Here is a 27,500-nt window from a genome sequence, read left to right as displayed (position 1 = left end):
CCTGGCTATGACCTCAACACTGTATTAGACCAACAGAACCCTGGCTATGACCTCAACACTGTATTAGACCAACAGAACCCTGGCTATGACCTCAACACTGTATTAGACCAACAGAACCCTGGCTATGACCTCAACACTGTATTAGTCCAACAGAACCCTGGCTATGACCTCAACACTGTATTAGACCAACAGAACCCTGGCTATGACCTCAACACTGTATCAGAACAACAGAACCCTGGCCTATGACCTCAACACTGTATTAGACCAACAGAACCCTGGCTATGACCTCAACACTGTATTAGACCAACAGAACCCTGGCTATGACCTCCACACTGTATTAGACCAACAGAAGGAACCCTCATGTTCTCCACACTGGACCAGAACCCTGGTAACCCTGGTGAGGTTACCTCTCATTGCCACACGAGTAGTTTCCGGAATGATCTGCGGTCACGGCCGGGATCTTCAGAAGGTTCTCTGTGCTGACCGGCACTGGGTCCTTCACTCCCGAACCTGCCCCAAACCTGGACCACCGCACATCGCTCCCAGGGGACGCCACGCAATTCATCTCGAAGGGCTCCCCAAGGACCACTCTGTAGTGATGTCTGGGCGGGTGTGTAACACTTTCTGGTGAGGGTGTTACAGGTTAAAGGTTAAACTAGGCTTCATCTTTTCCAAAGTTTCCGTAAAGTATAAATCTGATAAATCTGAAAAAAATAAGAAAATCAAAATGAATCCATAGGAAAAATAATAGCACAAAATGGAACTGCACAAATAGACTACCTGAGGTCCGCTGACGCTGTGTATCATGGCAGCATCCCTCGGTCAGAGCAGGGGTGATGGCCAAAACGAACAGGTGTGTGAGACCAACCCACCCCATGCTATCACACAGGGGGATGACATCCCCCGGTCACACGCGCTGCGAACGACAGCGCCTTGTGCGTTGCCTTCTGCGAAGAAGAGAACTTCTGCGAAGAAGAGATCTCTGTTGCTGTTCAGCCTTGTGCATGCATTCAATACTCTTTTCCTCGCATCTTCGAAATGATTCACCACACGCTCAGACGCACACATGCAGACACAGCCACACACAGGCGCACGCACACACGCACGCACACACGCACGCATGCACACACACACACACAGGTTTTGGCTTTTTTTAGGGTTCGATCTTGTGGTATTATTCTGGGGAGAGCTTGTGGGTGATTTGTTTCCTGTTGTTTTTCAGGCAATTCGTTTTCTCGCTTCCGGGCTGCAGCAGTGGCGACGTGACAGTCACTTCCTGTGCGGTGTGTAAATGGAAGATTTATTCCACCGGTTAATACGTCTGGGGCTCGCTGTTGAACTTGACAATGGTTTGGAAATATGACAAATACCCGCCACTAAACTAACAAGATTTCCCTGTTTTTAACAATGAAAGAGCGATTCCTCAGAATTGAAAACGAAAGGGGATCCATTGGGCGTCGATGAAACTCAGGAAGCGCAGGTGTGCACATTCGATTTGTCGAAAAAATATGAAATGATATCATAGTAGTTGAGGGTTGGGGAATCTACTTTTCTAACCTTCTCTCATCCGTTGACCTTTAAATATCCACAATCCTCATCGCAATAGTCAAGTAAAATGTAGACCTATTTGTATAGTTTCACTCTCAAAGGGTTTTGAAGGTATATCATACTAAATATAAAGTATGATATACAAATGTCAAATTTCCCCCCATGAAGGACATTTGTATGGGCCCCTAGATATGGAGCACAGCTCACACCTTTTTTCCATCACTATTAAAATATATTGTTACATTTTACAAGGGGATACAATAATTAAGCCTTAATTAAGATTTCAGATTTCTCTGTAATTTTGTGTTATTTGAAATTCCAAAAACTGCTTTTCCCATCTTGACCCAAGCCAATGGTCCAATTTGCACGAATCCAACCTTAGTAGATTCCAAATCTCCAAAATAATAAAATGTATCATTGGAGCACTTAAACTCTAAATAGTATGGCCCTCAGGGAATCAAACATATTGGCCCAAATGCAACAGGAAATAGGTATATCTCCAACAATCAATCTGTGATTTGGAGCATATATGGTGTCCCTTACAGAGGTGTGGTTCAATTGCACTCAATACTATAATATATAACATTCATCTTTTCACCTGCCTAATATTTTAGCAACATTTCCACAATAACCTAGATCAGCCTCAAACATCCATATCTGGTAACATGGAAGTATGGATAAACCAAAAATAATAAAAGACCAAAATAATTATATACAAAATAAGACATAACAGATATGTGGCTCAAGTCATTTATTCCAGGTCTCAAGCAAGGGCCAATTCAAATCAAACCAGAGGATATATATGATGACTATGATACACAACGAATAACTTACACATATAACGTACACACAAAATTTGTCATAACACCTGTTTTTATGTTTATGTTTTTTATGTTTTTACGTTTTCACAATTGTTATTTTGATATGAGTTTATTCTTGCTATTCTGCCTTGTTTATGTAATCCTGTTCTAAGCTCGTGCTTTTTATATGTCTGAGTAACAGCATGTTAACCCTGTAGGGTCCTGTTGCTGCCTTGTTGTATGTCTTTACAGCTGTGTTTGTGTGCTATCGCCTCTCTAACCTATCCTTTCTCACTGCCTCTTCCCCCTCCCCCCCCCCCCATAAGCTTGTGCTTTTTGTCAGACCATCACTGTAAATAAGAACTTGTTCTTGATCTGCCTGGTTAAATAAAGGTAAAATAAAATAAATCAAAAACACAATGCACAACACAATGCGCTAACCAGTATTAGTACACTGAGACTACAGTGCCGCAAACCAAAGTATGCTAACTTCAAGGGCCCTATCTTGCATCCGGCGCAAGTGACTTAGTCACTGGCGCATGTGTCGTTGCTAGTTAACAACTGGCGCAGAGCGTTCTTTTCCCACCACCGCCACTCGCCGGTAAATTAGGGATTGATCATGCGCCCCAAGGGGCGGTTCGGCGGAAGGAGGAGGCGTGTTCTGGCGTATCTGGCGTAACGGTATTTTGCCGTTTCTGAATACCATTGCGCTACTGACCAGGAAATAGCTGGTTTAAAGTCAGTGGTTCAGATGCTATTTTAAGGGCGCATGCATACATGCGCATGCGATGCATACGGATTGCTTGTGCACCTCGCGCATACACTTTGCTTCTCCCATCTACCTAGCCGCACATTCTTGGTAAATTATTTGGGAAAGAACAGCTGATGCAGCGGTAATAAGTTGTACTTTTAAATCAATGCATCTGCAAACACCGTACAGCAAACACATATTTTCTTGACAGAGACATCGTGTAGGCCTACATGCCCATAACTTTTAGGATTGATGAGTATTTGATCGTGAAAAACATTGTTTTACCGCGAGTGAGTTTTAAAAAGAATGAATGAATGCGGGCGCTCGTGTGTGCTCTGTTTAAACACACGCAAACTAAACACGTAACGCATAATACAATTAATGGCAATGTCTATTACCGCGGGGACACATGCATATTAGGATAGCATACAATACTGATAAGAAACAATGTTTATAATATATTGCGTATATCATTAAATAGAACCACAGTTACCGCATATCATATGTTATATCATATACGTTTTCTTTGCCGAAATTTATTTGAGTTGTGGAAGAAAACCCCTTATTCCATGTGTGAATTAGGCCATATTATTTGGCAATAAACTGAGCCATTTGCAGTTTGAAATTCATGTGCATCTGTCTCATCGGAGACTGCAGACGCGCTGTCAAAATATCAACTCATCCGATTCAAATGCGCTCATGGCTCTTAAAGGGGATGGGAACTGGCACTCTCATTGGTTTGTTGGATGTTACGCCCAAACCACACCTACGGGTAACTAGGCTGCTTCAGACCAACCCTTTTGACACTTGCGCCGCGACGCAAGTGTCATTTATCCGCCTGTAAAATAGCGATAGCGCCGTAGAACCGCCCACAAAGCTACTTGCGCTTTGCGCTTCCCACTTGCATTTCAGACCGTTAAAATAGGGCCCTAAGTCTAGAATGCTGTGCTAACCAGGGTTAGCCCAATGGGGCTACAGTTCTATACCTAGGGTTAGCCTATGCTTCTTTCCCATTAAACGGTAAACATGGCGTCAAGCGGTTCAACTAGTGAGTGTGAACTAGAGTGCGCTCTATCCGAGAACGGCTCCAAATAAGCAACAGACTCAGCAAAGTGCGAACTGTGTTCTCTGTGTTGTTGTCCATTGTTGTTAAAACTCTGACTGGCGGCAGACTTTTTTATGGTCCATGCAGCGGACGCTTGGTGATGACGTGTTACGACGTGATGACGTATGTACAAGAGCCTACCGTGGCCAGGCCACAGTTGCGACGGCCAACGGCCACAGCCAGATGGCCTAGTATGAATGCAGGCCAGAGAACAATGGGGCCAGTTGAGCAGGGTTAAGGTGTGAAAACGGCCAACGGCCAACGGCCACGGCCAGATGGCCTAGTGTGAGTGCACCCTGAGGCCACAGTTCTATACTCAACAGGGTTAGCCTATGCTTACTGGCGTTAGAACACTGATTCTGCATACACTGCTATCCAGGGTTAGCACATGGTAACCAGGGTTGGCACATTGAGGCCACAGTTCTATACTTAAAAGCTTTAGCCTATGCTTACTGGCGTAAGAACACTGTTACCGTGTTCCAATACCCGTACTTCCATGAGTATACTTAAAGGAAGTATACTATCCGTGAGTACGAGTACGTTAATTTTTCAGATGTGAGTGCTGTTCCAAACCGAGTACTCCGTGGTGCACTAACCGGAAATTACGACCACGACTGCTGCTGCGGCTCCTCCCCCGCAATAAACATCCCGCTTTGAACGGTGAACTAGCAGCTATAAAAAGCTATAAAAACTATAAAAACTACAAAATGACACTATTAATGCAGGCTATGTGGAAAATGGGCCGACTTTGGCTCAGCCTGGCTCCGCCTCTTCCACTACGTAGCTAAGATGGCTGCCGTTGAATACGGAAAGTGTCCTTCGATCCACACTTCACGATTAGCCCGTTTTGAGTGCGACATCCGGGTCCTTGAAGTATACTTATTTTCGCCGGATCTGAATTGGAACGTACTACGTACTCAAAATTTGGCTAGTAAGTACGGATAGTAGGGGTATTGGAACACGGCATGAGTCTGCATACTATGCTAACCAGGGTTAGCACACTGAGGCTACAGTTCTATACTATACCTAACAGGGTTAGCCAGATGCTTACTGGCGTTAGAACACTGAGTCTGCAAACCATGCTAACCAGGGTTAGCACACTGAGTCAAAAGCGCTATGCATGGCCTTCAGCTTGCGCGGGGCGGGCAGGTGGTATCGTAGTTTCTTCCAGAAGGACGAGGAGAGAGGCCGAGAGCAGGGTCCCCCCCAGGTGACGGAGCTCCCAGCCTTAGTCAACAGTCTCAGGGACTCGGGTAAGGCTCTGGAGCCCCCCTCCTCTGGCTGCTCCACCGAGACCTTCCGGGGGGTCTTGGTCCGGATGAGCAGCAGGCGGCTCTTCTTGTCCACCAGGGCAGAGTGGATGGCGCTGGGCAGGCCGTAGCACAGGGCGGGCTGGTCCTCAGCGCTGGGCAGTAGCACCACCCGACGGCTCTGCAGGATGCACCGCATCACTGCATCCGCCACGGCTGGGGCGGGGAGAGAGACAGGGTGGGGGGGGGGTAGACGAGATAAGAGTTCTTTACTCTTCCGTCTGGGCAGTGGCGTAAAAAGTGGGTATGCACTATATGCGGCGCATAGAGGCGCCGCACCAGAGGGGGCGCCAAAGCGATGGAAGTAAAAAGAATTGAGTCTGCATTTTCTGTTTTTAACAGCTGAATTGTGAGTGCTGTGCTGAAATACGTTGTTACAAAAGCTGGAAGCTAAACAGTAATACTTTCAAAGCTGGAAGATAGCAGTAGTTGTGGTACTAGCTGTAGTAGTAGTAGTAGTAGTAGTAGTAGCAGTAGTAATGGTAATAGCAGCAGTAGCTGAGGTAGTAGTAAAAGTAGCTGAAGTAGTAGTAGTAGTAGTAGCTTAAGTAGTAGTAGTAGTAGTAGCTGTAATAGTAGTAGCGGTACTAGCTGCACAAACGATATGCATAAATGAAAGGTATGGTATAGCAGTTTATAGCAGTGAGCAGTTTATTTATTTATTTTTTCGATAATGTCTTTTTTTTTTTTTTTTTTTAAATGTATGATGACTATATGCTATGTAAGGTGACCTTGGGTGTCTTGAAAGGCGCCTCTAAATTAAATGTATTATTATTATATTATTATAGATTGATGTTTGTAGAAAGAATTATAATAATCCCGCCATTTTTTTTTTTAACCAGACGAAATTGTATGTAATGTAATAATTCTATCTAATGCAAATTTTTCCAGCCTAACGTGATTTATAGGTGTCCAATTGGGCGTGGAAAATCACCCAATCTGGCGCTGCTGCCTGAACGTCCTCGCACTCTAACCTATAAATCGTACAAAGAAGTCCAATTTGGCGGGAAAAACTGCCCAATCTGGCGACACTGCCTGCACGTCCTTGCGCTCTAACCTATAAATCAATGAGACCAACTGAAAACGAAGCCGATGTGGAACTGAAACTGTGATTATGAAAAAAGTATAAAGGTAATCAAAAAATAAACATTTGAACGAAGGTAAACGGTTAAGACTTGACCAAGTTACGAAGTCTGAAGTAGTTGAAGTGTCAGAATGGGCGGATAGCTCCGCCGCCCTCCCATTGACTTCCATTGTAAAAAATAATATTTTAAAAGTAGAATAGCTTAAAAAGTATAAAATATTTTCTTTATTTAAGAAAGAAAGAAAGAACAAATCCTAAGAAGAACAATAGTTGAGCGCTCCATGAAGCACTCCCCTAATAATATTTTAATAAGGAATATGGAAAATCTATATTTTTGGTCATATGGTGATCACTAAACACACCTTCCCCTGGAGACACATCCCGATCCTGGAGACACAGGCGGTACCCCAGCTGTTCTTCCAGAACGTTCTCCATCCACCTCCGGTCCTCCTCGCTGAGGGCAGTCTCCGTTTGGCTCGGATAGGTCATCAGGTACGCGTCGTAGAGCTTCCCATCTGTGGACCAATCGGACGAGAGTTTCATGTGATGAAATGTGACGAGTTAATGCGTGGTTGCCCAACTTTTTTGGGGTGGGATGGGGAGCTTGAATGTCCAAACAGAAATTCAAGGCACCCCAGATTCAGAAAAACTAGGAAATTATATTATTACTAAGATATGTGGCTGGCAGGTTTCACAATATTTCACTCAGACCAGTTAGTCAAGCCGTATTGCATAGAAAGCATATATATATTTGGATATCTATCAAAAAAAAACAGGAAGAAATTCAGCAAAAAAGGTTTGATGCATTAAGTGGAACAATTCATCAATGATGAAGCTAATCGTGATCACTGGTGTCTCCACCTGAGGCGTTGCTATGGCAGTCGAGCTTGTCCCTCAGTAAGAGGGTGAAGGGGACTCTACACCAGTAGAAGACCAGGCCGGAGGAGACCACTGCTAGCATGGCGAAGAGCACAGCCAGGAGGGCCACCCTGAGACTGGAGACCGGCACATCTGGGATGCAGAGGAAGATGATGGAGGAGGAGGGAGAAGATGGAGGATGAGGAAAAACCACACAACATCACGACACATGCTCAAAGATGTTTATCATGAAAAGGCCAAAGTACAAGGGTAACATGAAAGACAGGCAAAATCTTCCCGCACAGATTTTATATGTAATTATTTGTATCGCTAAGTCTCCAAGGGCTTCAAAGTCCCACATAGAATACCAACCCCATGACCCTAGACCCTTTAGGGCAAGGACATAACTGCTCGAAATCCTTTGTTACACATTCACAAGGTAACTTTGTGCGTTTATGTGTGCTGTCTGTTGGTTAATATATTTATTCATCCGCGTCTATGTGTATCTAAATCAATTCTACTTTCAAAACCATTTCCCTTAAATCTATATAGACATATATCATCCCATATCTTCACTAATCAAGTGGTGTGTTCTACCTTTCAGAGCCAGAGTGATGGAGACGTTGGAGTACTTTTTTGTGGACTCCACCTTACAGGTGTAAGTCCTTGAAAGTTGGTCCGCTGTAACCTTCTGGAAGACCAGAGACGTAGTGATCTTTCGTTCCCCCTTCTCGCCCACCTTTCTGTCGGGAGGACGGAGGAAGAGAAAGAGGAATAAAGAAGCGGGAGGAGGAGAGATAAGAAAAGGGGAGGGGAGAGGAGAGGGCAGAAGAGAGATGAGTGGATAGGAGAGATGAGAGAAGAGGAGACAAGAAAGGAGAGGGGAAAGAAGGAGAAGGGAATAGGGAGCGACATTTAAATTAGAATTTAAAGACGCAGGGTTTAGAATTTACTGGTGAGTTTGCCGATTGCAACCAACCGAAAGCACACCAATGGGTTTCCTTGATAGACTCCTAAATTGTGTTGAGTTATTAAGTCTTGGAAACTATCTGTCATAGTTTACAAGCGAGCTAGTGATTATGCTAGAAAAAAATCAAACACTTCCTATAAATATAACTCTTATTTTCATGGGATTACACAAAAATATACATAGATGAAACATAGATGAGTATATATATACGTTTTTTTTCTGATTGAGTGCCACTAAATTCCACACACTTCAACGTTAAGTTAAATAAACAAAACAGGAATCTGCGCGTTCTTTATCATAAATCATAAAATGTGTACATACACGTGTTGGTTCCTGCTAATACAGAATGACTTACATTGTCTTGTTAGAGTAAACTGACTGATTCTGGTCGTCCTTCACAAACGATTTCCCGTCTAACCAGTACGAACTATCAAACATGTTGTAAACCTCCACCTCACAGGGCACCACCAGCTGGGAACCTGGGGAGGACATGCACACTGGGTTTCCACACATAAGATGATATCATACCAGTACTTTATTGATCCCGAGGAGAGATTCAGAGGTAGCAGGCGAACAGACAACAGCACACATCGGTACAAAACCGAACACAGACAACGGCAATTACAATAGAAAATACAAAAATACAAATAAGGCTCAAGGATGCTCTTGTTTTGGATTGTAACCCTGATGGCTGCAGCCCTCCTGTTAGCATCCTAACCCCTACCTGCTCTAAGTTACATGTATCTGCATTCACTGTACTTGGACTTTGGATAACATCGTGTCCTAAATAGTAAAGGGAAGGAAGGTCTTCCCTAAGTGATCTGTGTACACCTCCCCTGCGTTTGTGAGCAGTCTTACCTAACTGTACCGGGTACACCATCCCTGGTTTGTGAGCAGTCTTACCTAACTGTACCGGGTACACGTCCCTGGTTTGTGAGCAGTCTTACCTAACTGTACCGGGTACACCGTCCCTGGTTTGTGAGCACCTAACTGTACCGGGTACACCGTCCCTGGTTTGTGAGAAGTCTTACCTAACTGTACCGGGTACACCGTCCCTGGTTTGGGGGACCAGATGCGGGGGATTGAATCCGCTGAGGAATAAATTAAGCTTAAAATATGACGAAGGCTACAACATCCATCAAACCAATAGTTATATATTTATTTGTTTTTCTTTCGCACAAAGTTTGATACAAATATAGTAACCTCTTCCTTTCAATTTCTTTTTTCAATTTCCCTTTTGCTTTCTTTATTTTTTGCTTTCTTTCTTTTGTTTTCTATCGTCCATAACTCCCTTACCTTTTTGTTGATTTTCTTTTTTTAATCCAATTCTGCCAAATTACATTATGTCGGAAAGCCACTTTTGTCAAAAGTGATTTAAAAGCAAGGCTGAAAACAAGCAGAATCCCAAATGTTCCCACCAGGCTAAAAAAATCGAGATGAATACCATGGATGAATAGAAAGGACTGATAAATAACTGACCTGTCTTTTTGACCTTGAGCATCACGGTGCTGGTATGGTTATACAATCGTCCGCGATACTGATATGACCGGCGGCAGGTGTAGACGCCCTCATCTTTCTCCGCCACTTTTTCGAAATAGCCGTTAGAGGAGTCCCCCTGGGTATCCTTGTCCTGAAGGTTTTGGATTCAGAAAAAAGAGTGATTGATTCAGCTGATACGTGATCAATGGTATTACATTAAATCATTATGGCCCACCTCTTATCTTTTGACCCTAAGAACTACTTGAGCTGAATTGGACAGCCGAGTAAAGACCCACAGTGAATTATAGATTGTTCTAGTTGTCATTAAGACACATGGATCAGATTAATACAGAAACATGGGAGGAGAGGAGAGGAGAGGAGAGGAGAGGAGAGGAGAGGAGAGGAGAGGAGAGGAGAGGAGAGGAGAGGAGAGGAGAGGAGAGGAGTGAAGAGGAAAGGAGAGGAGAGGAGAGGAGTGAAGAGGAAAGGAGAGGAGAGGAGAACACTTGAGAGTTACCTTTAGCCACACTTTTCTGGTGAGGAGTTTAAGTGATGGGATAGATGAATACAGAACCATGAGAGGAGAGGGGAGAGGAGTGATGAGTAGAGGAGGGGAGAGATGAGGAGAGGAGAGGAGAGGAGAGGAGAGATGAGGAGAGGAGAGGAGAGGAGAGATGAGGAGAGATGAGGAGAGATGAGGAGAGATGAGGGGGGAGGGAGAGGAGAGGATAGGAGGAGAGAGGAGAGGAGAGGAGAGGATAGGAGGAGAGAGGAGAGGAGGGAAGAGGAGAAGAGAACACTTGAAAGTTACCTGTTGCCACACTTTTGTGTTGTTGTGTTCAAGTGATGGGATAACCAAATCCCTCGGGCAGAAATGTTTCAGTTTGCAGGATAACCCATTATAGCAGGTTTTTGTAACAGGGACCTCCTCCTGTCTGGTCGGGCTCACAGTCAAAGTGTACCAGCAGGTTGCGTTGGAATTCCTGTTCCATCCAAAATAATCCAGTTACCAGACTTTTACACTCTCTTTGTTTTTCAGTATCCAAACTAAATGTCACTGTTTTTGATTTGTTTTAACACGTTCAGAGAACACATTTAGCGAGGATAGCTATTTACCTTATGTACCTTCATGAAACTAGAACATGCTGTATGATATTGTTGATTTAGAAAAAATATTAAGCAAAATAAATAGATTGTACGTGTATTCCTAAGAAAATATTATATGAGATAATACTTTCCCAGACGGGGAATATTACACACATTGGTTAGAGACAAATAAATGAATAAATAAATAAATAAATAAATAAATAAATAAATAAATAAATAAATAAATAAATAAATAAATAAATAAATAAATAACACAAAATCAATAATAAATAAATGTCTATCCGTCTATCAAACACAGATCGGCGTAATCATACGACCGGGATAACCTCAATGTCGCCATATTCTTATCAGTGACCATTGAACGCAGCTAATCGTCTTATTTCATTTTCCACTTCCTCTTCAAGGATGCCCTCACCACGGGGAGCAGGAGTAGTTGCCCTGCCTCTCCACGGACGCACTCAGCACCACCAAGTGCCCGCTGGGGTCCCTCAGGGCGTCCTCGTCCGGGTCTTCACGACTCTGCAACAGGGGCCGCTGGCTCTCTGAGGGGTGGTGATGGGTCCAGGTGATGTTGGTGCCCCCCGGGAGGCCGCGTGTGAGGCAGCCGCACTTTACAACGAGCATTTCTCCCTGCGTTGCGGTCAGCTTTGTGTGCTGGTCCCCGAACGCGCTGCGGAGACCTGGGGAAGAGTGAGCTCTTGTATAAACCTCCATGGTTGTGATTGGCTCGGGGTTCCTCAACCTGTTTTGAACTTCAAAACTTTGCGTAGGCTAATAATCTTCCACGCATGCATCACTTTCTGTTCTGTCTTTCTGTCGGACTGTCCGTCTGTGTTCTTCTCGGGTTTAGTGTGAGTAAACTTTAAAAGTTGTTAGTAACTATTAAACTATTACAATTATTATATTAAAGTTCAATAGGCCTACCTAGTATAGCCTCCAAGTCTGAACTAACCAGCATGCGCGATAGGCAGGCATACTATTATTCCAATTTTGAATTCAAGTGTAGTCTATTCACTGCGTAATAATATATTATTTTATTTTCATTTTTTTGGAATTAAGATTAGAAAATCTTACCTTGAAATGATAGGAAATACAACAACGCGAGGAAAAGAGTTGCCATTGGTACCAGAATATCCAGAAGACTAATAGTAAAACTGTTAACAACTGAGGCTATATACTTCGACAGGGTCCAGAGTCCCGACGTGATGTTTGCCTCCCTCTTTTGGCAGGGAAACAGATTTAGAAAATACCTCCCACGTTAGTTTCTGATCAATGAACGCTGGCGGAGAGAAGTAGCCCCCCACACTTTCGTGTTGACATTATGATGGGGAATTCACTTTCTTTTTCACTTGAGTGTGGACGTTTAGGGTGTCCAGACATACTGGCTCTACCGGTACAGTCCCGATTTTGAGTTGCGTGACCCGAGTCCCGAACAAAGCCTGAGGGGACGATAAAAAATCCCGGTTTCCACCAACCACTATGAAATGTCCCCTTTTGTCCGCGATTACATGGCCAACGTGGTTATTATGAACCGATCGTTCACTAAAAATCACCTGGAAACATTAAAGCATCCAGCATATGATTTAATTTTCAACAATGTGTGAAGGCATACGCAACATACGCAAGCTGGGCGGAGATGTTTGCGCATTTCAGAAGTTTGCCGTGTGTCTGCCTGGCACTAATGCTCCCGTTGAGCTGATCTTTCCATAGTTAACAATTATGCAAAGCGCATTCACTTCCTCATCTCCTTAATCCTCAAACAAATATGTGAAGGCACATTTGAAGAGCGCTTGTCTCTGTGCTCTATGAGGTTGAAGTCTCTCTCTCTCTCTCACACACACACACACACACACACACACACACACACACACACACACACACACACACACACACACACACACACACACGCACACACACACGCACACACACACGCACGCACACACGCACGCACGCACGCACGCACGCGGGCGGGCGGGCGGGCGGGCGGACGGACCGTCAGACAGACAGACAGACAGACAGACAGACAGACAGACAGACAGACAGACAGACAGACAGACAGACAGACAGACAGACAGACAGACAGACGGTCTTGTTGTGCTGTCGGCTTTCAGAATAGAAATGGCCAAAAATTCCTGAAATGAACTGTTGCCATAATAATTGTGTATTTTTCCAGGGAATCATTAATCGATCTGGAAAGTCCAGACTTTGTTCCATTTCTCCATCTTCCAGGAAATAGACAGAAACTAAAAAAAAGAGCAAAAACAAGGCTAAAGACGTGCTTAAAGACATAATGACCTGTGGTTAAGAGGAAAGAGGAAAAGAGGAAATTGCACTTCAAAAGCTTGGTTGTCATGCGACTATGACTACAATGTAGGTCAAAGATGGCACCCATCACACTCTTATCCCAGGCTGTCACTAAAATTAAGGGCAATAAAAATACATTGAATTGACTTGACTAAAAAAGAGATAGAGAAACAACCAGCAAGTCGTCTCCGAAGATTTGGTGGTCTTAGGGATCAAGTCTGTTTCCCTTTGTAAGTTTCATTTATAAGCAAGTGGTTTGTCTTCCTCTCTAATACTGAAATAGGGTTTCAGTACTGTACTGTAGGATGTGGAAACAGTCTATCAGCCAGACAGTAACACTGTGATGTCGAGCACAGTGTATTTCTAATTTAATTCTATAAATAAAATACTCAAATAAAACTATTAGAAAACATATTCAAATAATTCAGAGTCCACAAAGATACCAAAGTGCTCTTAGGAAATGGTAAGGCCACATTAAGATGCAGAAGAGCAAGCTTGGAAACAAAATTGTGTGTAGAAACAATATCAAATTAAAAGGTGCCTATTTTGACTGAAGGTGTAACTGGCCTGTAACACTGACTACTCGAGGATGGATATTATGGCATTAATGTTTATCAATCTCTGAGATATACACTGATGTGCTGTGATGACTCACAGGAACACGCGGCCTTGCGTGCCTCGTATTTCGCAAGGCGCTGATCAACCTTACCTCTGCCTTCCTAGAGATTTTCATTCTCTTGTGACAATCAGTAATCAACACCAGCCCAAGGGACGGCCTCGTTGCATGTGTGTGTGTGTGTGTGTGTGTGTGGGGGGGGGGGGGGGCTCACCTTGTATTGTGAAATTGTTATAGCAACCACCACCCCCGCCACTAATTGGTTGGGCTGGTCACAAAGGTTTTCCAAGCTGAACCCTTTACAGCAGAATTTTGTGTCACAGGTTGATTTTTTACGTTTTGTGCAGAAGGAGATTTTTATCAGCTGATTTCTCTATTGATGAGATGACGGATTTGCTGCATCTGGCGTCTGACACGGAGAGGAACCTCTTGCCCACGCTGTCGGGGCTCAGCAGAAACGGTCGGCACAAAGTTTGAATCGGGTGGCTGTGGTTATTTCTGGGGGTAAAAAAGAGGAAGGGAGGCTAAGTAAAGAAAATGCTGAGTACAATGTTGCCATTCATTTTCATAGACTTGTTTGTTTCTGACATTGTTTAAGATATCGACAGCATTTGGGGTTACGTTGCGGAGTACATAGAACATCAAATGGCTTCACAGAAGGTGAACTGTCCCGTCTGTCCGTCTACTTGTTGACTGTCTGTCTCACTGTCTGTGTGTCTACCTGTTTGATGTCTTTCTGTTTGTCTATCCTGTCTTTCTCACTGTCTGTCTGCCTGCCTGTCTCACTGTCTGCCTGACCGACTGTCTGTTTGTCTGTCTTTCTGCACCAGCAATAACAGTATATCATTGCTATATTATCGATAGTCGATGAATGGTCAATGTGAGCGACTGATCGATCGATGGGCGGCCGTAGGGTGTCCACGTGGCCGGCCTGGGTACCTTCTCTTTTTCCCAGCTACAGCTGGACCTGGGAAACAAGATGGCGGTGATCCAGAGACCCATCTTCCTCCTGGCTGAGAAGCTGGTCCAGACCCAGAACCTGAGGCATAAGAGACCCCTGGCCACAGGTCAGAGAGCATAGCAAGACACACACCAAGATACACATCAAGGCACCCACCAAGATACACATCAAGATACACACCAAGACACACACCAAGACACACACCAAGATACACATCAAGATACACACACCAAGACGACACACACACAAGAAACTCAGACATCAAGGCACATGCCAAGATACACCCGCCCACACACACACACCAAGACAAAGACCAAGATAAAAACAGCAAGATGCCAAAAACAGGATACACGCGACAATGTCACTGCACGCATCATACACACGTCAATCCCCAAAAAACACACATGGTGAGGGTAGTCCACATCCGCCGTGGGTGGGTGATGGTGAGTGACTGATAGGATTCATGTTGATGAACATGTTTACTCAAGCACCTTAAGTTTGACATCAAGCGAGGAGGTACATTCCTTCATGCATGTGTATGTGTGTGTGTGTGTGTGCGTCTGGTGCGTGTGGGTCTGCGCACAGCAACACACATCCCCGTGGTGGCGCTGAACTACGCGGCCGTCTCGCAGGTCGGCCCGTTTGAGCGGGAGGTGGTGGAGGGGTGTGTCCGCGAGACCCTCCTCCTTCTCCCCCGAGCGCTGGCCTCGGGAGGTCCCGCCCACCTCGCCCTGCAGGGGGTCGGCACGCTGTCAATCAGGAACCACAAGGTGAGGCCTGACCGACGGTGTCTTCTAGGACCTTAACGCATCTTTGACATTACAGCGTTTCTAGAGTCCCTGGTTCACCCTGCAGGTGGGCATGAAGTTCAACAGGGACTTTGTGAGGACCCTGGACTCTACCGGAAGACTCCTGCTGGCCCTGTCCAACGTGAGTAGAGAGAGAGCGAGAGAGAGAGAGCGAGAGAGAGAGAGAGAGAGAGAGAGAGAGAGAGAGAAAGAGAGGGCGAGAGAGAGAGAGAGAGAGAGAGAGAGAGAGAGAGAGAGAGAGAGAGAGGGAGAGGGAGAGAGAGAGAGAGAGAGAGGGCGAGAGAGAGGGCGAGAGAGAGAGAGAGAGAGAGAGAGAGAGACGAAGCGGGAGAGAGAGAGAGAGAGAGGGCGAGGGAGAGAGAGAGAGAGAGAGAGCGAGAGAGAGAGAGAGAGAGAGAGAGAGAGAGAGAGAGAGAGATTTTCCTATTTAAGTCACACACTCATAATCAAAATCACTATCACAACAAAAAAACAGGTTCTCATTTTTGTACGTTTCTTAAAGCTTTCTATCAATATCTTCCTATTAACTCATCGAATGCATGTTGACTTTCTTTCTGATTTTCTTCCACACACGCCCCATGGGCCCAGAGACCTGGTAGCAGTGTGTCTCTGATGTCAGCACGCCTGAGCCCCGCGGGCTCCACCAAACTGCCCTCCGTTGTGTCCCCCCAGAGAGGGACCCCGTCTGGGGCCGGAGACGGACACAGGCCCCTACCGGCCCCGGACAGCACGGACACAGCAGGTCCAGCCCCCATCCACCACCTCAGAATAACCTCCTTTTAGGATAACTTACTCTTATTCTGAAGACTGGGAGAGTCTTAAAAAAAATAGTTTATTGATTTGTGTTGTGCTAAAACAATATTTGTTGTTGTTTGTTATTTCGTCGTCTCAATAACTTCTCTGGGTTACGGCATTTTCCCTTTGGTAAGTATTGTGTGTAAACCTCTAAACTCTGCTCCAGCCTTTAGATGCGTTAAGATTTGACACACTAACCCTTTGAAGAATGTACATGTGATGAAGGAATCAATAAACACACCTAAATTCAGACACCATCACGACGGACACTGAGTAGCTGGTGTGAAAGGGACCAGGCGGCATATAAGAAGATGAAATAAGATATGCTTCATGAATACCTTCGAAGGAATCTGGGCGCCAACAACAAGCTTGACGGAGACAGACTTACAGACACATGTCAGAGCGGAGCCAAGACAGAAGAACGCCGTATTAGGGACATTGTGATGAGCTCCTACCCCCCCGCCCGCCCCCCCCCCCCCCAACAAAAACATTGTCAGCGCAGTCATCAGGGTCGCCTTCATAACATCCATAACGAAATCCATATATTTGAGTTGTGTGTGTCCAAGGGCCCAGGGATCCCAGACCCAGCCGACCTGACCCCGCTGAGAGGTCAGGAGTCCACGGGGTCCACCTCTCTGGGGGTCCGAAGAACAGCGACTACCCCCCACAGGCTGCTAAGAAGTAAGGTTATTTTTAAGTCTACAAGCTTGTATTTTGTGACATTCTACCTTCATACAAGCGCACAAACACACAAGAATATATACACAAATATTATACATATCAAAACACACACACACATTCATCTGAAGACAGATATACACACACATATAATACATGTACACACACACACACACGCACACACACATACACACACGCACGGACACAAAAGCTCATGCACAATCACCAGCACACAAACACATCAAGGTGATTGGGTCTACTATAGTGTTTCTGGGCTGGGCGGGGTCCCTAGTTGACCCTGGTGGAGGCGGGCTTAGCAGGGGGTCCTATATTGTTACAGCCCTCCAGCTCAGGAGAAGTCCCATCAATCATGCACGCACACCCACCCAATGCCCAGGTCAACGGACACTGCTCTGTTACCTGCTAAAGCTATCTGGGTCAACGTGCACGCGCCTCGTGCACTAAAGTATTATGTTTTAACGATGATGAGTGAAACGCATTATCCGAAGAACAGGATCTGAAGAACACACACACACACACACACACACACACACACACACACACACACACACACACACACACACACACACACACACACACACACACACACACACACACACACACACACACACACATATATATATTTGTGCTGTCAGTTTAAAGCGTTATTAACGGCGTTAACGCAAACCAATTTTAACGGGGTTAATTGTTTTACCGCACGATTAACGCTCTTTTGGCTTGGCAAACGTTGTCGTTTTTTCACCTGCTGTCTAGCAACAACACCACCGGATCTACACCAGAAACAAAACAACAAGCACGCTGCACAAACTTGTTGGGGCAAGCAAGGATACGGAGTGTGTGTGTGTGTGTGTGTGTGTGTGTGTGTGTGTGTGTGAAAAACTCCTTAAAAGTGTGTGTGTGTGTGTGTGCGTGTGCGTGTGCGTGCGCGTGCGGTGTGTGTGTGTGTGTGTGTGCGTGTGCGTGTGTGTGTGTGTGTGTGTGTGTGTGTGTGTGTGTGTGTGTGTGTGTGTGTGTGTGTGTGTGTGTGTGTGTGTGTCACTCTGTTCGAGCCGGGCCTCGTTTCCCGATAACGATGGATCTTCGCTCGTACGATCATTCTCACGATGGATCTTGCGAACCATCGTGAATTTCTTTGGAGCGTTTCCCGAAACTCCTCTTAACATGAACGCGTGTTCGCTGCACGTTCGCAGGATTGTAGCTGTCTACTGACACGGTGCTGAAATGGGCTCCGTACTGAGGGAGACGCAGGAATGACGCAGGAATGTCGCAGGAAGGGTTAAAAAGCGTTAAAATATCTCCCCATCAAGGCCAACAGCAGAGAAGCCTACGAAAAGAATAGACTTCAATAATTTGAATGCTAAAGATATTAAAAAACAATGGATTAGGCCTAGGCCGACGTAGGCCTATCGGTCCGAATCCTGAAAATGCTGTGCGTAAAATTGTTAAAGGCATTTTCCCCCCTTCCATATTACAAAAATTTAAAATAGCTTGTGTGACAATTAGGTGCTGATTTCTGAAACATGTTTTGCGCAGCAAAGAGAGCCGACTTTATCTGATTCCGCATAAGGTTTCATTGATTGGCGCGCATTCTCTAGCTTAGAATATTTGCAGAAATAAAAAAATGCAACGTTCCATTCATTCAATATCATTCAAACGCAGAGGCTAGGCATTGACACACGGCTACTGCTGACCCGATTAAGAGAGCTTGGTTAAGATCATGCCCATATTGTTGGGCAATGGGCAGGATGATGTAGGCAGGGCCGTTGCTACAATTCCTGGGCCCCTAGACAAGATTTACTGATGGGCCCCCCTGCGCTGAATTGTTGACGGGGGGGGGGGGGGGGGGGGGCGGTGGAAAGAGCAATTGTTGATGAGGGAGCAATTGTTGACGGGACGGGACTCAGAACGTACTCACTGAGTACGTTCATTTTTCAGATGTGAGTGCTGTTCCAAATCGAGTAGCCTACTCCGTGGTGCACTTACCGGAAATTACGATCACGACTGCCGCCGCGGCTCCTCCCCCGCAATAAACATCCCGCTTTGAACTGTGAAGTCTTTACGCCTAGCAGCTATAAAAAGCTATAAAACCTACAAAATGACTATTAATGCATGCTATGTGGAAAATGCGCCGACTTTGGCTCAGCCTGGCTCCGCCTCTTCCGCTACGTAGCTAAGATGGGTGCCGTTGAGTACGGAAAGTGTCCTTCGATTCCGTGATCGATTGCGTCTGTTGAGTGAGTGAGAGGTTGCGGGCGCACAGCTCTGGCTGCCGGACGGCGCTGCACGGAACTTTCATATAAGCAATATTGTTATCCCGCAGTAATCAGCCCGACAGGCCCGAAACATTTTCGATAGCCTTGTAATGTGTATAGGCCTACGTACGGTAGGAATATTTATACTGGTTTAAATAATAAATGTTATAATATTTCCCATCTTTGCTGAGCAAGAGTTTAGTTCGAAAGTTCAGTGATAAACTAACAAATAAAAGCCTGGGATATTGAAGTGTTACGGTAGTCCTACCACCAGGGGCGTTGCTAGACCTAGAGTTTTACTGGGGCACAGGCCCCCAACTACCAAATTTTTTTTTTTTACGTGTGCACAATATGAAATAGATGGATACAGAAGGGTATGTACGAGCTTCAAAATCATTGTCTCTGTCATACTGTAGGCTATATTAAAGCACTGGTAAAGGTAAAGACGCAAAGATGGATTCATGAGTACCGTACAATTATATTTATTTAAACACATACACATCTCAAAGATTTACAAATAAGGTAACTGACAAATAAACAAAAAGTCTCTTTATGACCTTCACCTCTTTATCAGGAGAAGTCTACACATCTATATTTATTTAGAAGCTGTGTGGAAACAGCATAATTTTGCCAGAACGACATGTAATAAAAAGGCACGAAACAAGGTTTAAAACTAATAGAATTTCTGACTTAAGGTGAGGTGGCTCATTGCCACCAATCAACCTGGAAAATGTTATAGAACCATCAAAGCTCTTAAATTAAACTAAATAAGGCCATACACTACTGCATAGAGCCTTTTTAAATGATTCTTTTTTCACTATTAAGCTGTATCGCCGCGCCTTCATTGTGGCAAAGCGGTCAATAACGTGGCTTTGACTCACTTTGCATAGTTGCTCCTTTTCAATGGACAAAAGAAGCCTTCCTTGCCCCATGGTTGACCTAAGCCAGGTGTGGAGCCTTCTCAACACACTGAAAGATCGCTCACAACTACAACTGTTTACAGGAATTGTGAGTGCAATGATCTGAATTATCTGTGTCAATGTTGGGATCATTGTTGGATCCAGTATGTTAAAAACACCCTGTATATCCATAATTTCCTTTTTTGTGTTAAGGAAGTTTTTGTCTAAAACTTCCTCAAGTTTTGAAGACAGACAATTTTTCATTCATTATTCATTTTCCGCATGTTTGCGTGCACGCATGGTGTGTGTGTGTGTGTGTGTGTATGTGTGTGTGTGTGTGTGTGTGTGTGTGTGTGTGTGTGTGTGTGTGTGTGTGTGTGTGTGTGTGTGTGTGTGCTATAAAACTACAGGCTACAGACGCTCAGTATTGAAAAACTGGTGCTAATTATGTGGGCAACATTCTTTAACAGCAATCAAGTTGTCATTGTTTGTGTCAAACAAGTTGTGAATTTGTTGTAACGTTAAAAAAGGAGATGACTTACTCTGGGCTGTTTCCAGCTCCCGTGGTTTCCAACAAAACATGATTAACAAAAAAACAAGGAATTGGAAGCTACTTACAATATGCCTAGGTTACATTAATTTCCCCTGATGGCAGCAATGTTCCACTTTCATCTGGAATTCACGGTACATCAAAACCACGTGTCTTCTTTAGATTTCAGTTCCCTTTATTTATTCACACAGTTCACACTGGTAAAGGTAAAGACGCAAAGATGGATTCATGAGTACCGTACAATTATATTTATTTAAACACATACACATCTCAAAGATTTACAAATAAGGTAACTGACAAATAAACAAAAAGTCTCTTTATGACCTTCACCTCTTTATCAGGAGAAGTCTACACATCTATATTTATTTAGAAGCTGTGTGGAAACAGCATAATTTTGCCAGAACGACATGTAATAAAAAGGCACGAAACAAGGTTTAAAACTAATAGAATTTCTGACTTAAGGTGAGGTGGCTCATTGCCACCAATCAACCTGGAAAATGTTATAGAACCATCAAAGCTCTTAAATTAAACTAAATAAGGCCATACACTACTGCATAGAGCCTTTTTAAATGATTATTTTTTCACTATTAAGCTGTATCGCCGCGCCTTCATTATGGCAAAGCGGTCAATAACGTGGCTTTGACTCACTTTGCATAGTTGCTCCTTTTCAATGGACAAAAGAAGCCTTCCTTGCCCCATGGTTGACCTAAGCCAGGTGTGGAGCCTTCTCAACACACTGAAAGATCGCTCACAACTACAACTGTTTACAGGAATTGTGAGTGCAATGATCTGAATTATCTGTGTCAATGTTGGGATCATTGTTGGATCCAGTATGTTAAAAACACCCTGTATATCCATAATTTCCTTTTTTGTGTTAAGGAAGTTTTTGTCTAAAACTTCCTCAAGTTTTGAAGACAGACAATTTTTCATTCATTATTCATTTTCCGCATGTTTGTGTGCACGCATGGTGTGTGTGTGTGTGCGTGTGTATGTGTGTGTGTGTGTGTGTGTGTGTGTGTGTGTGTGTGTGTGTGTGTGTGTGTGTGTGTGTGTGTGTGCTATAAAACTACAGGCTACAGACGGTCAGTATTGAAAAACTGGTGCTAATTATGTGGGCAACATTCTTTAACAGCAATCAAGTTGTCATTGTTTGTGTCAAACAAGTTGTGAATTTGTTGTAACGTTAAAAAAGGAGATGACTTACTCTGGGCTGTTTCCAGCTCCCGTGGTTTCCAACAAAACATGATTAACAAAAAAACAAGGAATTGGAAGCTACTTACAATATGCCTAGGTTACATTAATTTCCCCTGATGGCAGCAATGTTCCACTTTCATCTGGAATTCACGGAACATCAAAACCACGTGTCTTCTTTAGATTTCAGTTCCCTTTATTTATTCACACAGTTCAGCAGCGGCATTTATTCAGAATCGGAGCCCAAATTAAAGCTGCATTTAGGGCGACTATCACTACCCAGCAGAAAAATAGATGCACTATAAATGGTTTTGTATAGCAGTCACGAACATGAGCATAGTTGTGGAAATGCTGGTGTTAGAAAACAAAGTTGACGGGAATTAAAGTGCTGCACATCGACTGTACAAATGTAGACTATTCATCACAAGAATTTTAATTCAGAAATCGAATAGGCTAATCAACTTTGAATTGTGAGATAAAATTCAGAATTCTGATAATAAAGTCAGAATACTTGGATAAAATCCGAATTCTGATAATTAAATCCAGCATTAAAGGTTCATTTAAAGGTTGGGTATGGGAATTGCGAAACGCCAGCAGATTTTGAAAATACACAACTCAAATGGTCCTACCCCCTCTCCTTCAACACTGACTCTGACTCCACCCATTCCAAGTACCTGGACGCGCAATCATGCACGAGCGCGAACAGAGATGCGCGAGAGCGAGCCAGGCTAGCGTAGGTTTTCGTTTAACAACATGGCACTACATTCAGCTGTAAATTGCACCCAGTACCGCGGGAAGTAGGGGTGCTGGGGGTGCTGCAACACCCCCTGTCCGAGGCCCTGTCTTTTCACAGAAAACGATCATTTCTAAAAACTCCGGCCAAAGTGGAGATTTCTGAAAACGGCGGTTATGTGTTGTCGTGTCAACGGGGAGAAACGGGATTTTAGGTTCTGAAGCGTCACATTATGCACGAGGAAATGCTCAACGTCATGTGAGCGCCCGCTGTGAGCGCCCGTATTGGTTCGAATATAAACACAAACCCCATTGTAAGACGACCTATATTTGGAAAAAAGATTTGAAGACCAGATCTTGTTTTTATGAATAGATAAATTGTATTCATTGAAATAATATACGAAAATAAAAAGGCATAGAATAAAACACTGCATTGCCACTAAACAGTAGTGCAAATAGGCCGTACTGATGTGTACACCAAAGACTATTCCTGACACTCCTCTGCCCCGCTGTGTTCGCTTTGGCTGTGGTCGCTTCGAATTGTTTCGACCCGTGGCAAAGCGAGTCATCCTCGCTGCTGTCCAAGGCATTTTGAGACGCAGCATTTATTTAATGCTCATATGACCTAGTGCTGAAAAAAGGTTAGATGAAAAAGTGTGAGGGGAGCGGTGGTGCGCTAAACTTGTTCTGTGAGCAGCTGGATGTGAACCATGGTGTGAAGGAAGTGAACACAACGATCGATTTTCACGATCAAGTTTTTTTTTTCCAGCACCCCCTGCTGAGAATACGTTCCCGCGGCTATGGTTGCACCAGATGTTATAAACATTAACGGTCACATAAATCATTACTATTTTTAGAAAATGTATGTTTGTTTCATATAATTGTATTGGGAGTCCTGGTTTTCACTATGGTTGCCGCGGTGTGGACATTTTCACACTGAGTAATACACTCGTCTCAATTACCGAGTATAAACGGTATCAACTTTGAAACTAGGTCAACCGCCACACAAGCATCGGTTTTTAGACCCTTCTCGTCCTTCAGTTGCCGCCAACGTTCGAAAGCAGCGCCTAGGATTATTCTTGATTTCAGTTTTTCTCTTTCAGCGTTTTTATTATCAATTACTCTCTGAAAAATAGTTTTCCTTCTCTTTACTGGTGGTGGTGGTGGTGGTGGGGATGGTGGCGTCTTGTCTGCCATGGAAATTGTCTTCTACTGCTAGGTCCAAATGTGGATTAACTAGTTCCACTAGCTACCGCAGGATAACAACAAACAGGAGCTTGCTCTGGGTCACGAGCTCTGGGTCACGAGTACTGCACGAAGGGGTCGCGTGCGGGGCGCGGGGGAGGGGGAGTGCAGTACGACCGTTTGATTGACGTACTTACAGTCCAATGCAACTCGGTGGCAATGGAAATGATTGGCTGGAGTTTTTCGAGCCCTGCCCGTTTCACAGATGATTGACTTGTTTAATTTTCATGTCAGTACTTCTAACTCAGTGGCTGTAAGCGGGTTATGATAAGGATTTCAAGTAATTTTGCAAAAATTGCCAAAAAAGCGAATTCCATACCCAACCTTTAAGAAGGTTCTCACCAGTCATTTGTCGCCTGGTCGCAGTGTCAAGTTTTTTTTAGTTCACGTAGTTCACTAGTCGTAGCGTGCAAATAAATTGCAGTGTCAGAATTCTGAGAATTTTGTCAGCATTCAGATTTCTCAGAATTCTCTTACACTGCAAATTAAAGCGCTACTACTAGCAAACTAGTTTCAGCGTGACTGGAGAGAACTTCCTTAAATTAACCTTTAATGCTAGATTTGCATCAACGCTATTGTGTGAATTAGGCCCCGTCCACACGAAGCCGATTTCATGGCGAAACCGCAAAGGTCTTGTACGGTTCGGCCTTCCGTCCACACGAAGCCGGCGAATCCGCTGACCGAAACCGCAAACTTCTGAAACCACCCTCGGAGGTGGTTTCAAATCTATCCGGTTTCGTTTTGGTTTCGTGTGGACGCCTGAAACCGACTGAAACCGCAAACCATGACGTCATCGCCCCACCCCTCGACCTCCTAGCCAATGGCTCTTAAGCCCGCGGAGTCTCAGAAATCACAACAAAAAAGATGATGGCGGACTACAAGCTTGTAATCGTTCTGCAGCATATCATGTCCCTTGTTGGGTTGCTAAGCCATTATTTATTGAGAATCTAGTTCGCCATCGTAGAAGAGCTGTTTGTTTGTGTTGTGAGTGGTTCGGGGGGCAGCCTTTATGCGCATGCTCGCCTCTTCTTCTTCTGGATTTGTGTACCAGAAGCAGCGCCCCTTATGGGCCTGGAATGTTTACTACAGCGTTTCTACAGATCTATCCGGTTTCGCTTGGCTTCGTCTTTACGGAGATACTTCGAAACCGGATAGATCGAAACCGTAACGGTTTCGCCCGTTTCGGCTTCGTGTGGACGGGGCCTCAGTATGGTTCTCTTTCATGGAAGCCGGAAGTGGGAGATTCCTTATTTTTTTTACCATTATTGTTTTATTAACAAATTTCTCCTACAGGGGATTGATAAAGTTCTATCTAGACTATTGAACAGAAAGAAACACTTGGTCATACTTTACACACTTTCAGAAGAGTCACGTGGACGAATCCGTAAATAACTGATTTTTTTCATTGGTTGTTGCGTTAAATCTTACCCAGATACAATAGGGCTATTTTCTGATTGGCTTTTATGTAGCCCCTTTCGTTTTTTGATTGGCTGATAAGAGGCAGGCTCGACTGAAGACTCCCGAGGCAGCAGGAGATGCACTTGATGAATCCTGCCGATTCCATAGCGAGAGCGGCGCTTCTGCAGATGAATTTAATAATGATCATTGGAATTTTACTGGGGCACTGGAGACTTTTACTGGGGCACGTGCCCCAGTAAAAAGGGGCTGACGACGCCTCTGCCCTCCACTGTCATGCACCTACCCGATGTCAAGTGGACCGGGTTGAATTTCCTTCTCAACACTTTCGGATCTCACAAAAGGCTAGAAGCAAGAAATCAAGAGATATTTAGGATATCATTTATTTTTTGATTGATCGCGAGTTAACTATGACATGAATGTGATTAATCGAGATTAAATATATTAATCATATATTAGACAGCACTATTATATATATATATATAAAAAAATAATATATATATATATAGATGAATAAATATATAGATCTGTGTGTTTTTATGTGTGTGTGTGAGATATATATATATATATATATAGTGTACATGGCAATACATTCAGTAAAATGTGCAGAAAAGGCACTGTATGATCTGATAAAGTTGAACATGTATGATAAGACACCCAAGGTCACCTTCCAGAGCATATAGTCATCATTCAAAACTATGTAAACAGACTAGGAATAAAAGGAAAACAGAGGTTAAACATGAAAAATAATAATAATTAATAACACTCAAAGCGCCTAAAGTGAAGGGGGGACCTCACTAACCACCACCAATATGTAGCACCCAGTTGGGTGATGCACGGCAGCCAATTGGCGCCAGAACGCTCACTACACACCAGCTTGAGGTGGAGAGTTAGGGATGAGGTGGAGAGTGAGGGAAAATAACATTTAAACACTATCTACCATATTTAAACACTGTCGATCACATTTAAGCAATATCGACCACATGTAAACACTATCGACCACATTTAAACACTATCGACCATATTTAAACACTATGGACCACATGTAAACACTATCGACCACATGTAAACACTATCGACCACATGTAAACACTATCGCCCATATTTAAACACTATCGCCCACATTTAAACACTATGGACCACATTTAAACACTATGGACCACATTATATGAACTAAATGTAGCTAAATATAATGATTGTGGCTGAGTACTGACATTGGGAATCGCAGGGGGCATTTGCGGTGCTTTTACAATTTGATCCACTGCGACATACACAATTGATTATTAATTGAGGGTTAGGGCATCAGCTACTTTCCTATTTTCCTATTTTCCTAATTTTATATATAAATATATAGATACAAAAATATATAAATCATGTTGGAACACATCTTTGTATCATACGTTTAAACGCACCACCAGTTATACTGTCTCAAGGGACTTTCTACGCGTTTGTGTTTCCAGGAGCAGTGTCTCCTTTTCACCACCAGAGGGAGTAGTGACAGAGGAAGCCCCTCACAGAGAAACGAGGTGCACTGGACACACCCGTGCTGGACAGGTATGTCTATTTGTATAGGCGTTTTATATCTATGTACGATGTTTTCCTCCTTTGTGAGCGGATGTTTTTCTCTGTGTGAGTGTTTGTTTTTATATGGGTCAATGTATACACACATATGTTGTATGCCTGTTTGACTCTGAGCTTTTGCATGACTGTATGCCTGTAAGTGATGGTTACCTGGTTTCCTGTGTTTCCTGTCTCACCTGTCCCTCTGCCCCTATTGGAGCTGTGTAACCTGTGTTACCTGTGTTACCTGTGTTACCTGTCCCTCTCTCCCTATAGGAGCTGTGTTACCTGTGTTACCTGTGTTACCTGTGTTACCTGTGTTACCTTTCCCTCTCTACCTATAGGAGCTGTGTTACCTGTGTTACCTGTGTTACCTCTGTTACCTGTGTTACCTGTCCCTCTCTCCCTATAGGAGCTGTGTTACCTGTGTTACCTGTGTTACCTGTGTTACCTGTCCCT

General features: G+C 44.0%; 3 protein-coding genes across 8 annotated transcripts in view; 1 reads left to right on the top strand and 2 right to left on the bottom strand.

Moving 5' to 3' along the window:
• LOC130404038 (interleukin-18 receptor accessory protein-like) overlaps positions 1-1,019 on the bottom strand; it is an 8,253-nt gene extending 7,234 nt beyond the window's left edge. For all 4 annotated transcript variants that reach the window (XM_056608625.1, XM_056608626.1, XM_056608628.1 and 1 more), the window contains exons 1-2: positions 781-1,019; positions 408-624 (exon numbers count right to left, since the gene is read on the bottom strand). In XM_056608625.1, the coding sequence (XP_056464600.1) occupies positions 408-624; positions 781-877 (314 nt within the window). In that variant the 5' untranslated portion in view covers positions 878-1,019. The remainder of the gene's footprint in view (positions 1-407; positions 625-780) is intronic.
• Positions 1,020-2,006: 987 nt separating this feature from the next.
• LOC130403427 (X-linked interleukin-1 receptor accessory protein-like 2) lies at positions 2,007-12,704 on the bottom strand. 3 transcript variants are annotated; one of them, XM_056607776.1, is made up of 10 exons: positions 12,087-12,704; positions 11,428-11,692; positions 10,717-10,888; positions 9,906-10,056; positions 9,374-9,517; positions 8,782-8,905; positions 8,054-8,199; positions 7,460-7,609; positions 6,961-7,113; positions 2,007-5,670 (listed from the first exon to the last, which is right to left on the bottom strand). In XM_056607776.1, the coding sequence occupies exons 1-10, from the start codon at positions 12,130-12,132 to the stop codon at positions 5,297-5,299; spliced, it is 1,725 nt and encodes a 574-aa protein (XP_056463751.1). In that variant the 5' UTR covers positions 12,133-12,704; the 3' UTR covers positions 2,007-5,296. The 3 variants fall into 3 exon arrangements, with proteins under 3 accessions (XP_056463751.1, XP_056463753.1, XP_056463752.1); XM_056607777.1 differs by having other exon boundaries at positions 2,008-5,670; positions 9,458-9,517; positions 12,087-12,703; XM_056607778.1 differs by lacking the exon at positions 9,374-9,517 and having other exon boundaries at positions 12,087-12,703.
• Positions 12,705-14,206: 1,502 nt separating this feature from the next.
• The window catches only part of LOC130403614 (coiled-coil domain-containing protein 81-like), a 19,069-nt gene continuing 5,775 nt past the window's right edge, over positions 14,207-27,500 (top strand). The window contains exons 1-8 of the mRNA XM_056608032.1: positions 14,207-14,392; positions 14,531-14,592; positions 14,846-14,999; positions 15,479-15,663; positions 15,749-15,823; positions 16,291-16,444; positions 17,064-17,178; positions 26,942-27,035. Coding sequence (XP_056464007.1) covers positions 14,317-14,392; positions 14,531-14,592; positions 14,846-14,999; positions 15,479-15,663; positions 15,749-15,823; positions 16,291-16,444; positions 17,064-17,178; positions 26,942-27,035 — 915 coding nt within the window. The 5' untranslated portion in view covers positions 14,207-14,316. The remainder of the gene's footprint in view (positions 14,393-14,530; positions 14,593-14,845; positions 15,000-15,478; positions 15,664-15,748; positions 15,824-16,290; positions 16,445-17,063; positions 17,179-26,941; positions 27,036-27,500) is intronic.

The sequence above is a fragment of the Gadus chalcogrammus genome, chromosome 14 (assembly GCF_026213295.1).
Source record: "Gadus chalcogrammus isolate NIFS_2021 chromosome 14, NIFS_Gcha_1.0, whole genome shotgun sequence".
Classification (NCBI taxonomy): domain Eukaryota; kingdom Metazoa; phylum Chordata; class Actinopteri; order Gadiformes; family Gadidae; genus Gadus; species Gadus chalcogrammus.
The sequence above is the reverse complement of the archived record's forward strand: the minus strand, read 5'-3'. Positions and strand labels throughout refer to the sequence as shown.

Bases quoted from the DNA above. Each gene is read 5' to 3' on its own strand.
- LOC130403427 (XM_056607776.1), bottom strand. From the start codon at position 12,132: ATGGCAACTCTTTTCCTCGCGTTGTTGTATTTCCTATCATTTCAAG. The intron at 11,693-12,086 runs GTAAGATTTTCT...ACTCTTCCCCAG, and splicing joins GTATTTCCTATCATTTCAAG to GTCTCCGCAGCGCGTTCGGG. The intron at 9,518-9,905 runs GTCAGTTATTTA...TTTATTCCTCAG, and splicing joins GCTCAAGGTCAAAAAGACAG to CGGATTCAATCCCCCGCATC.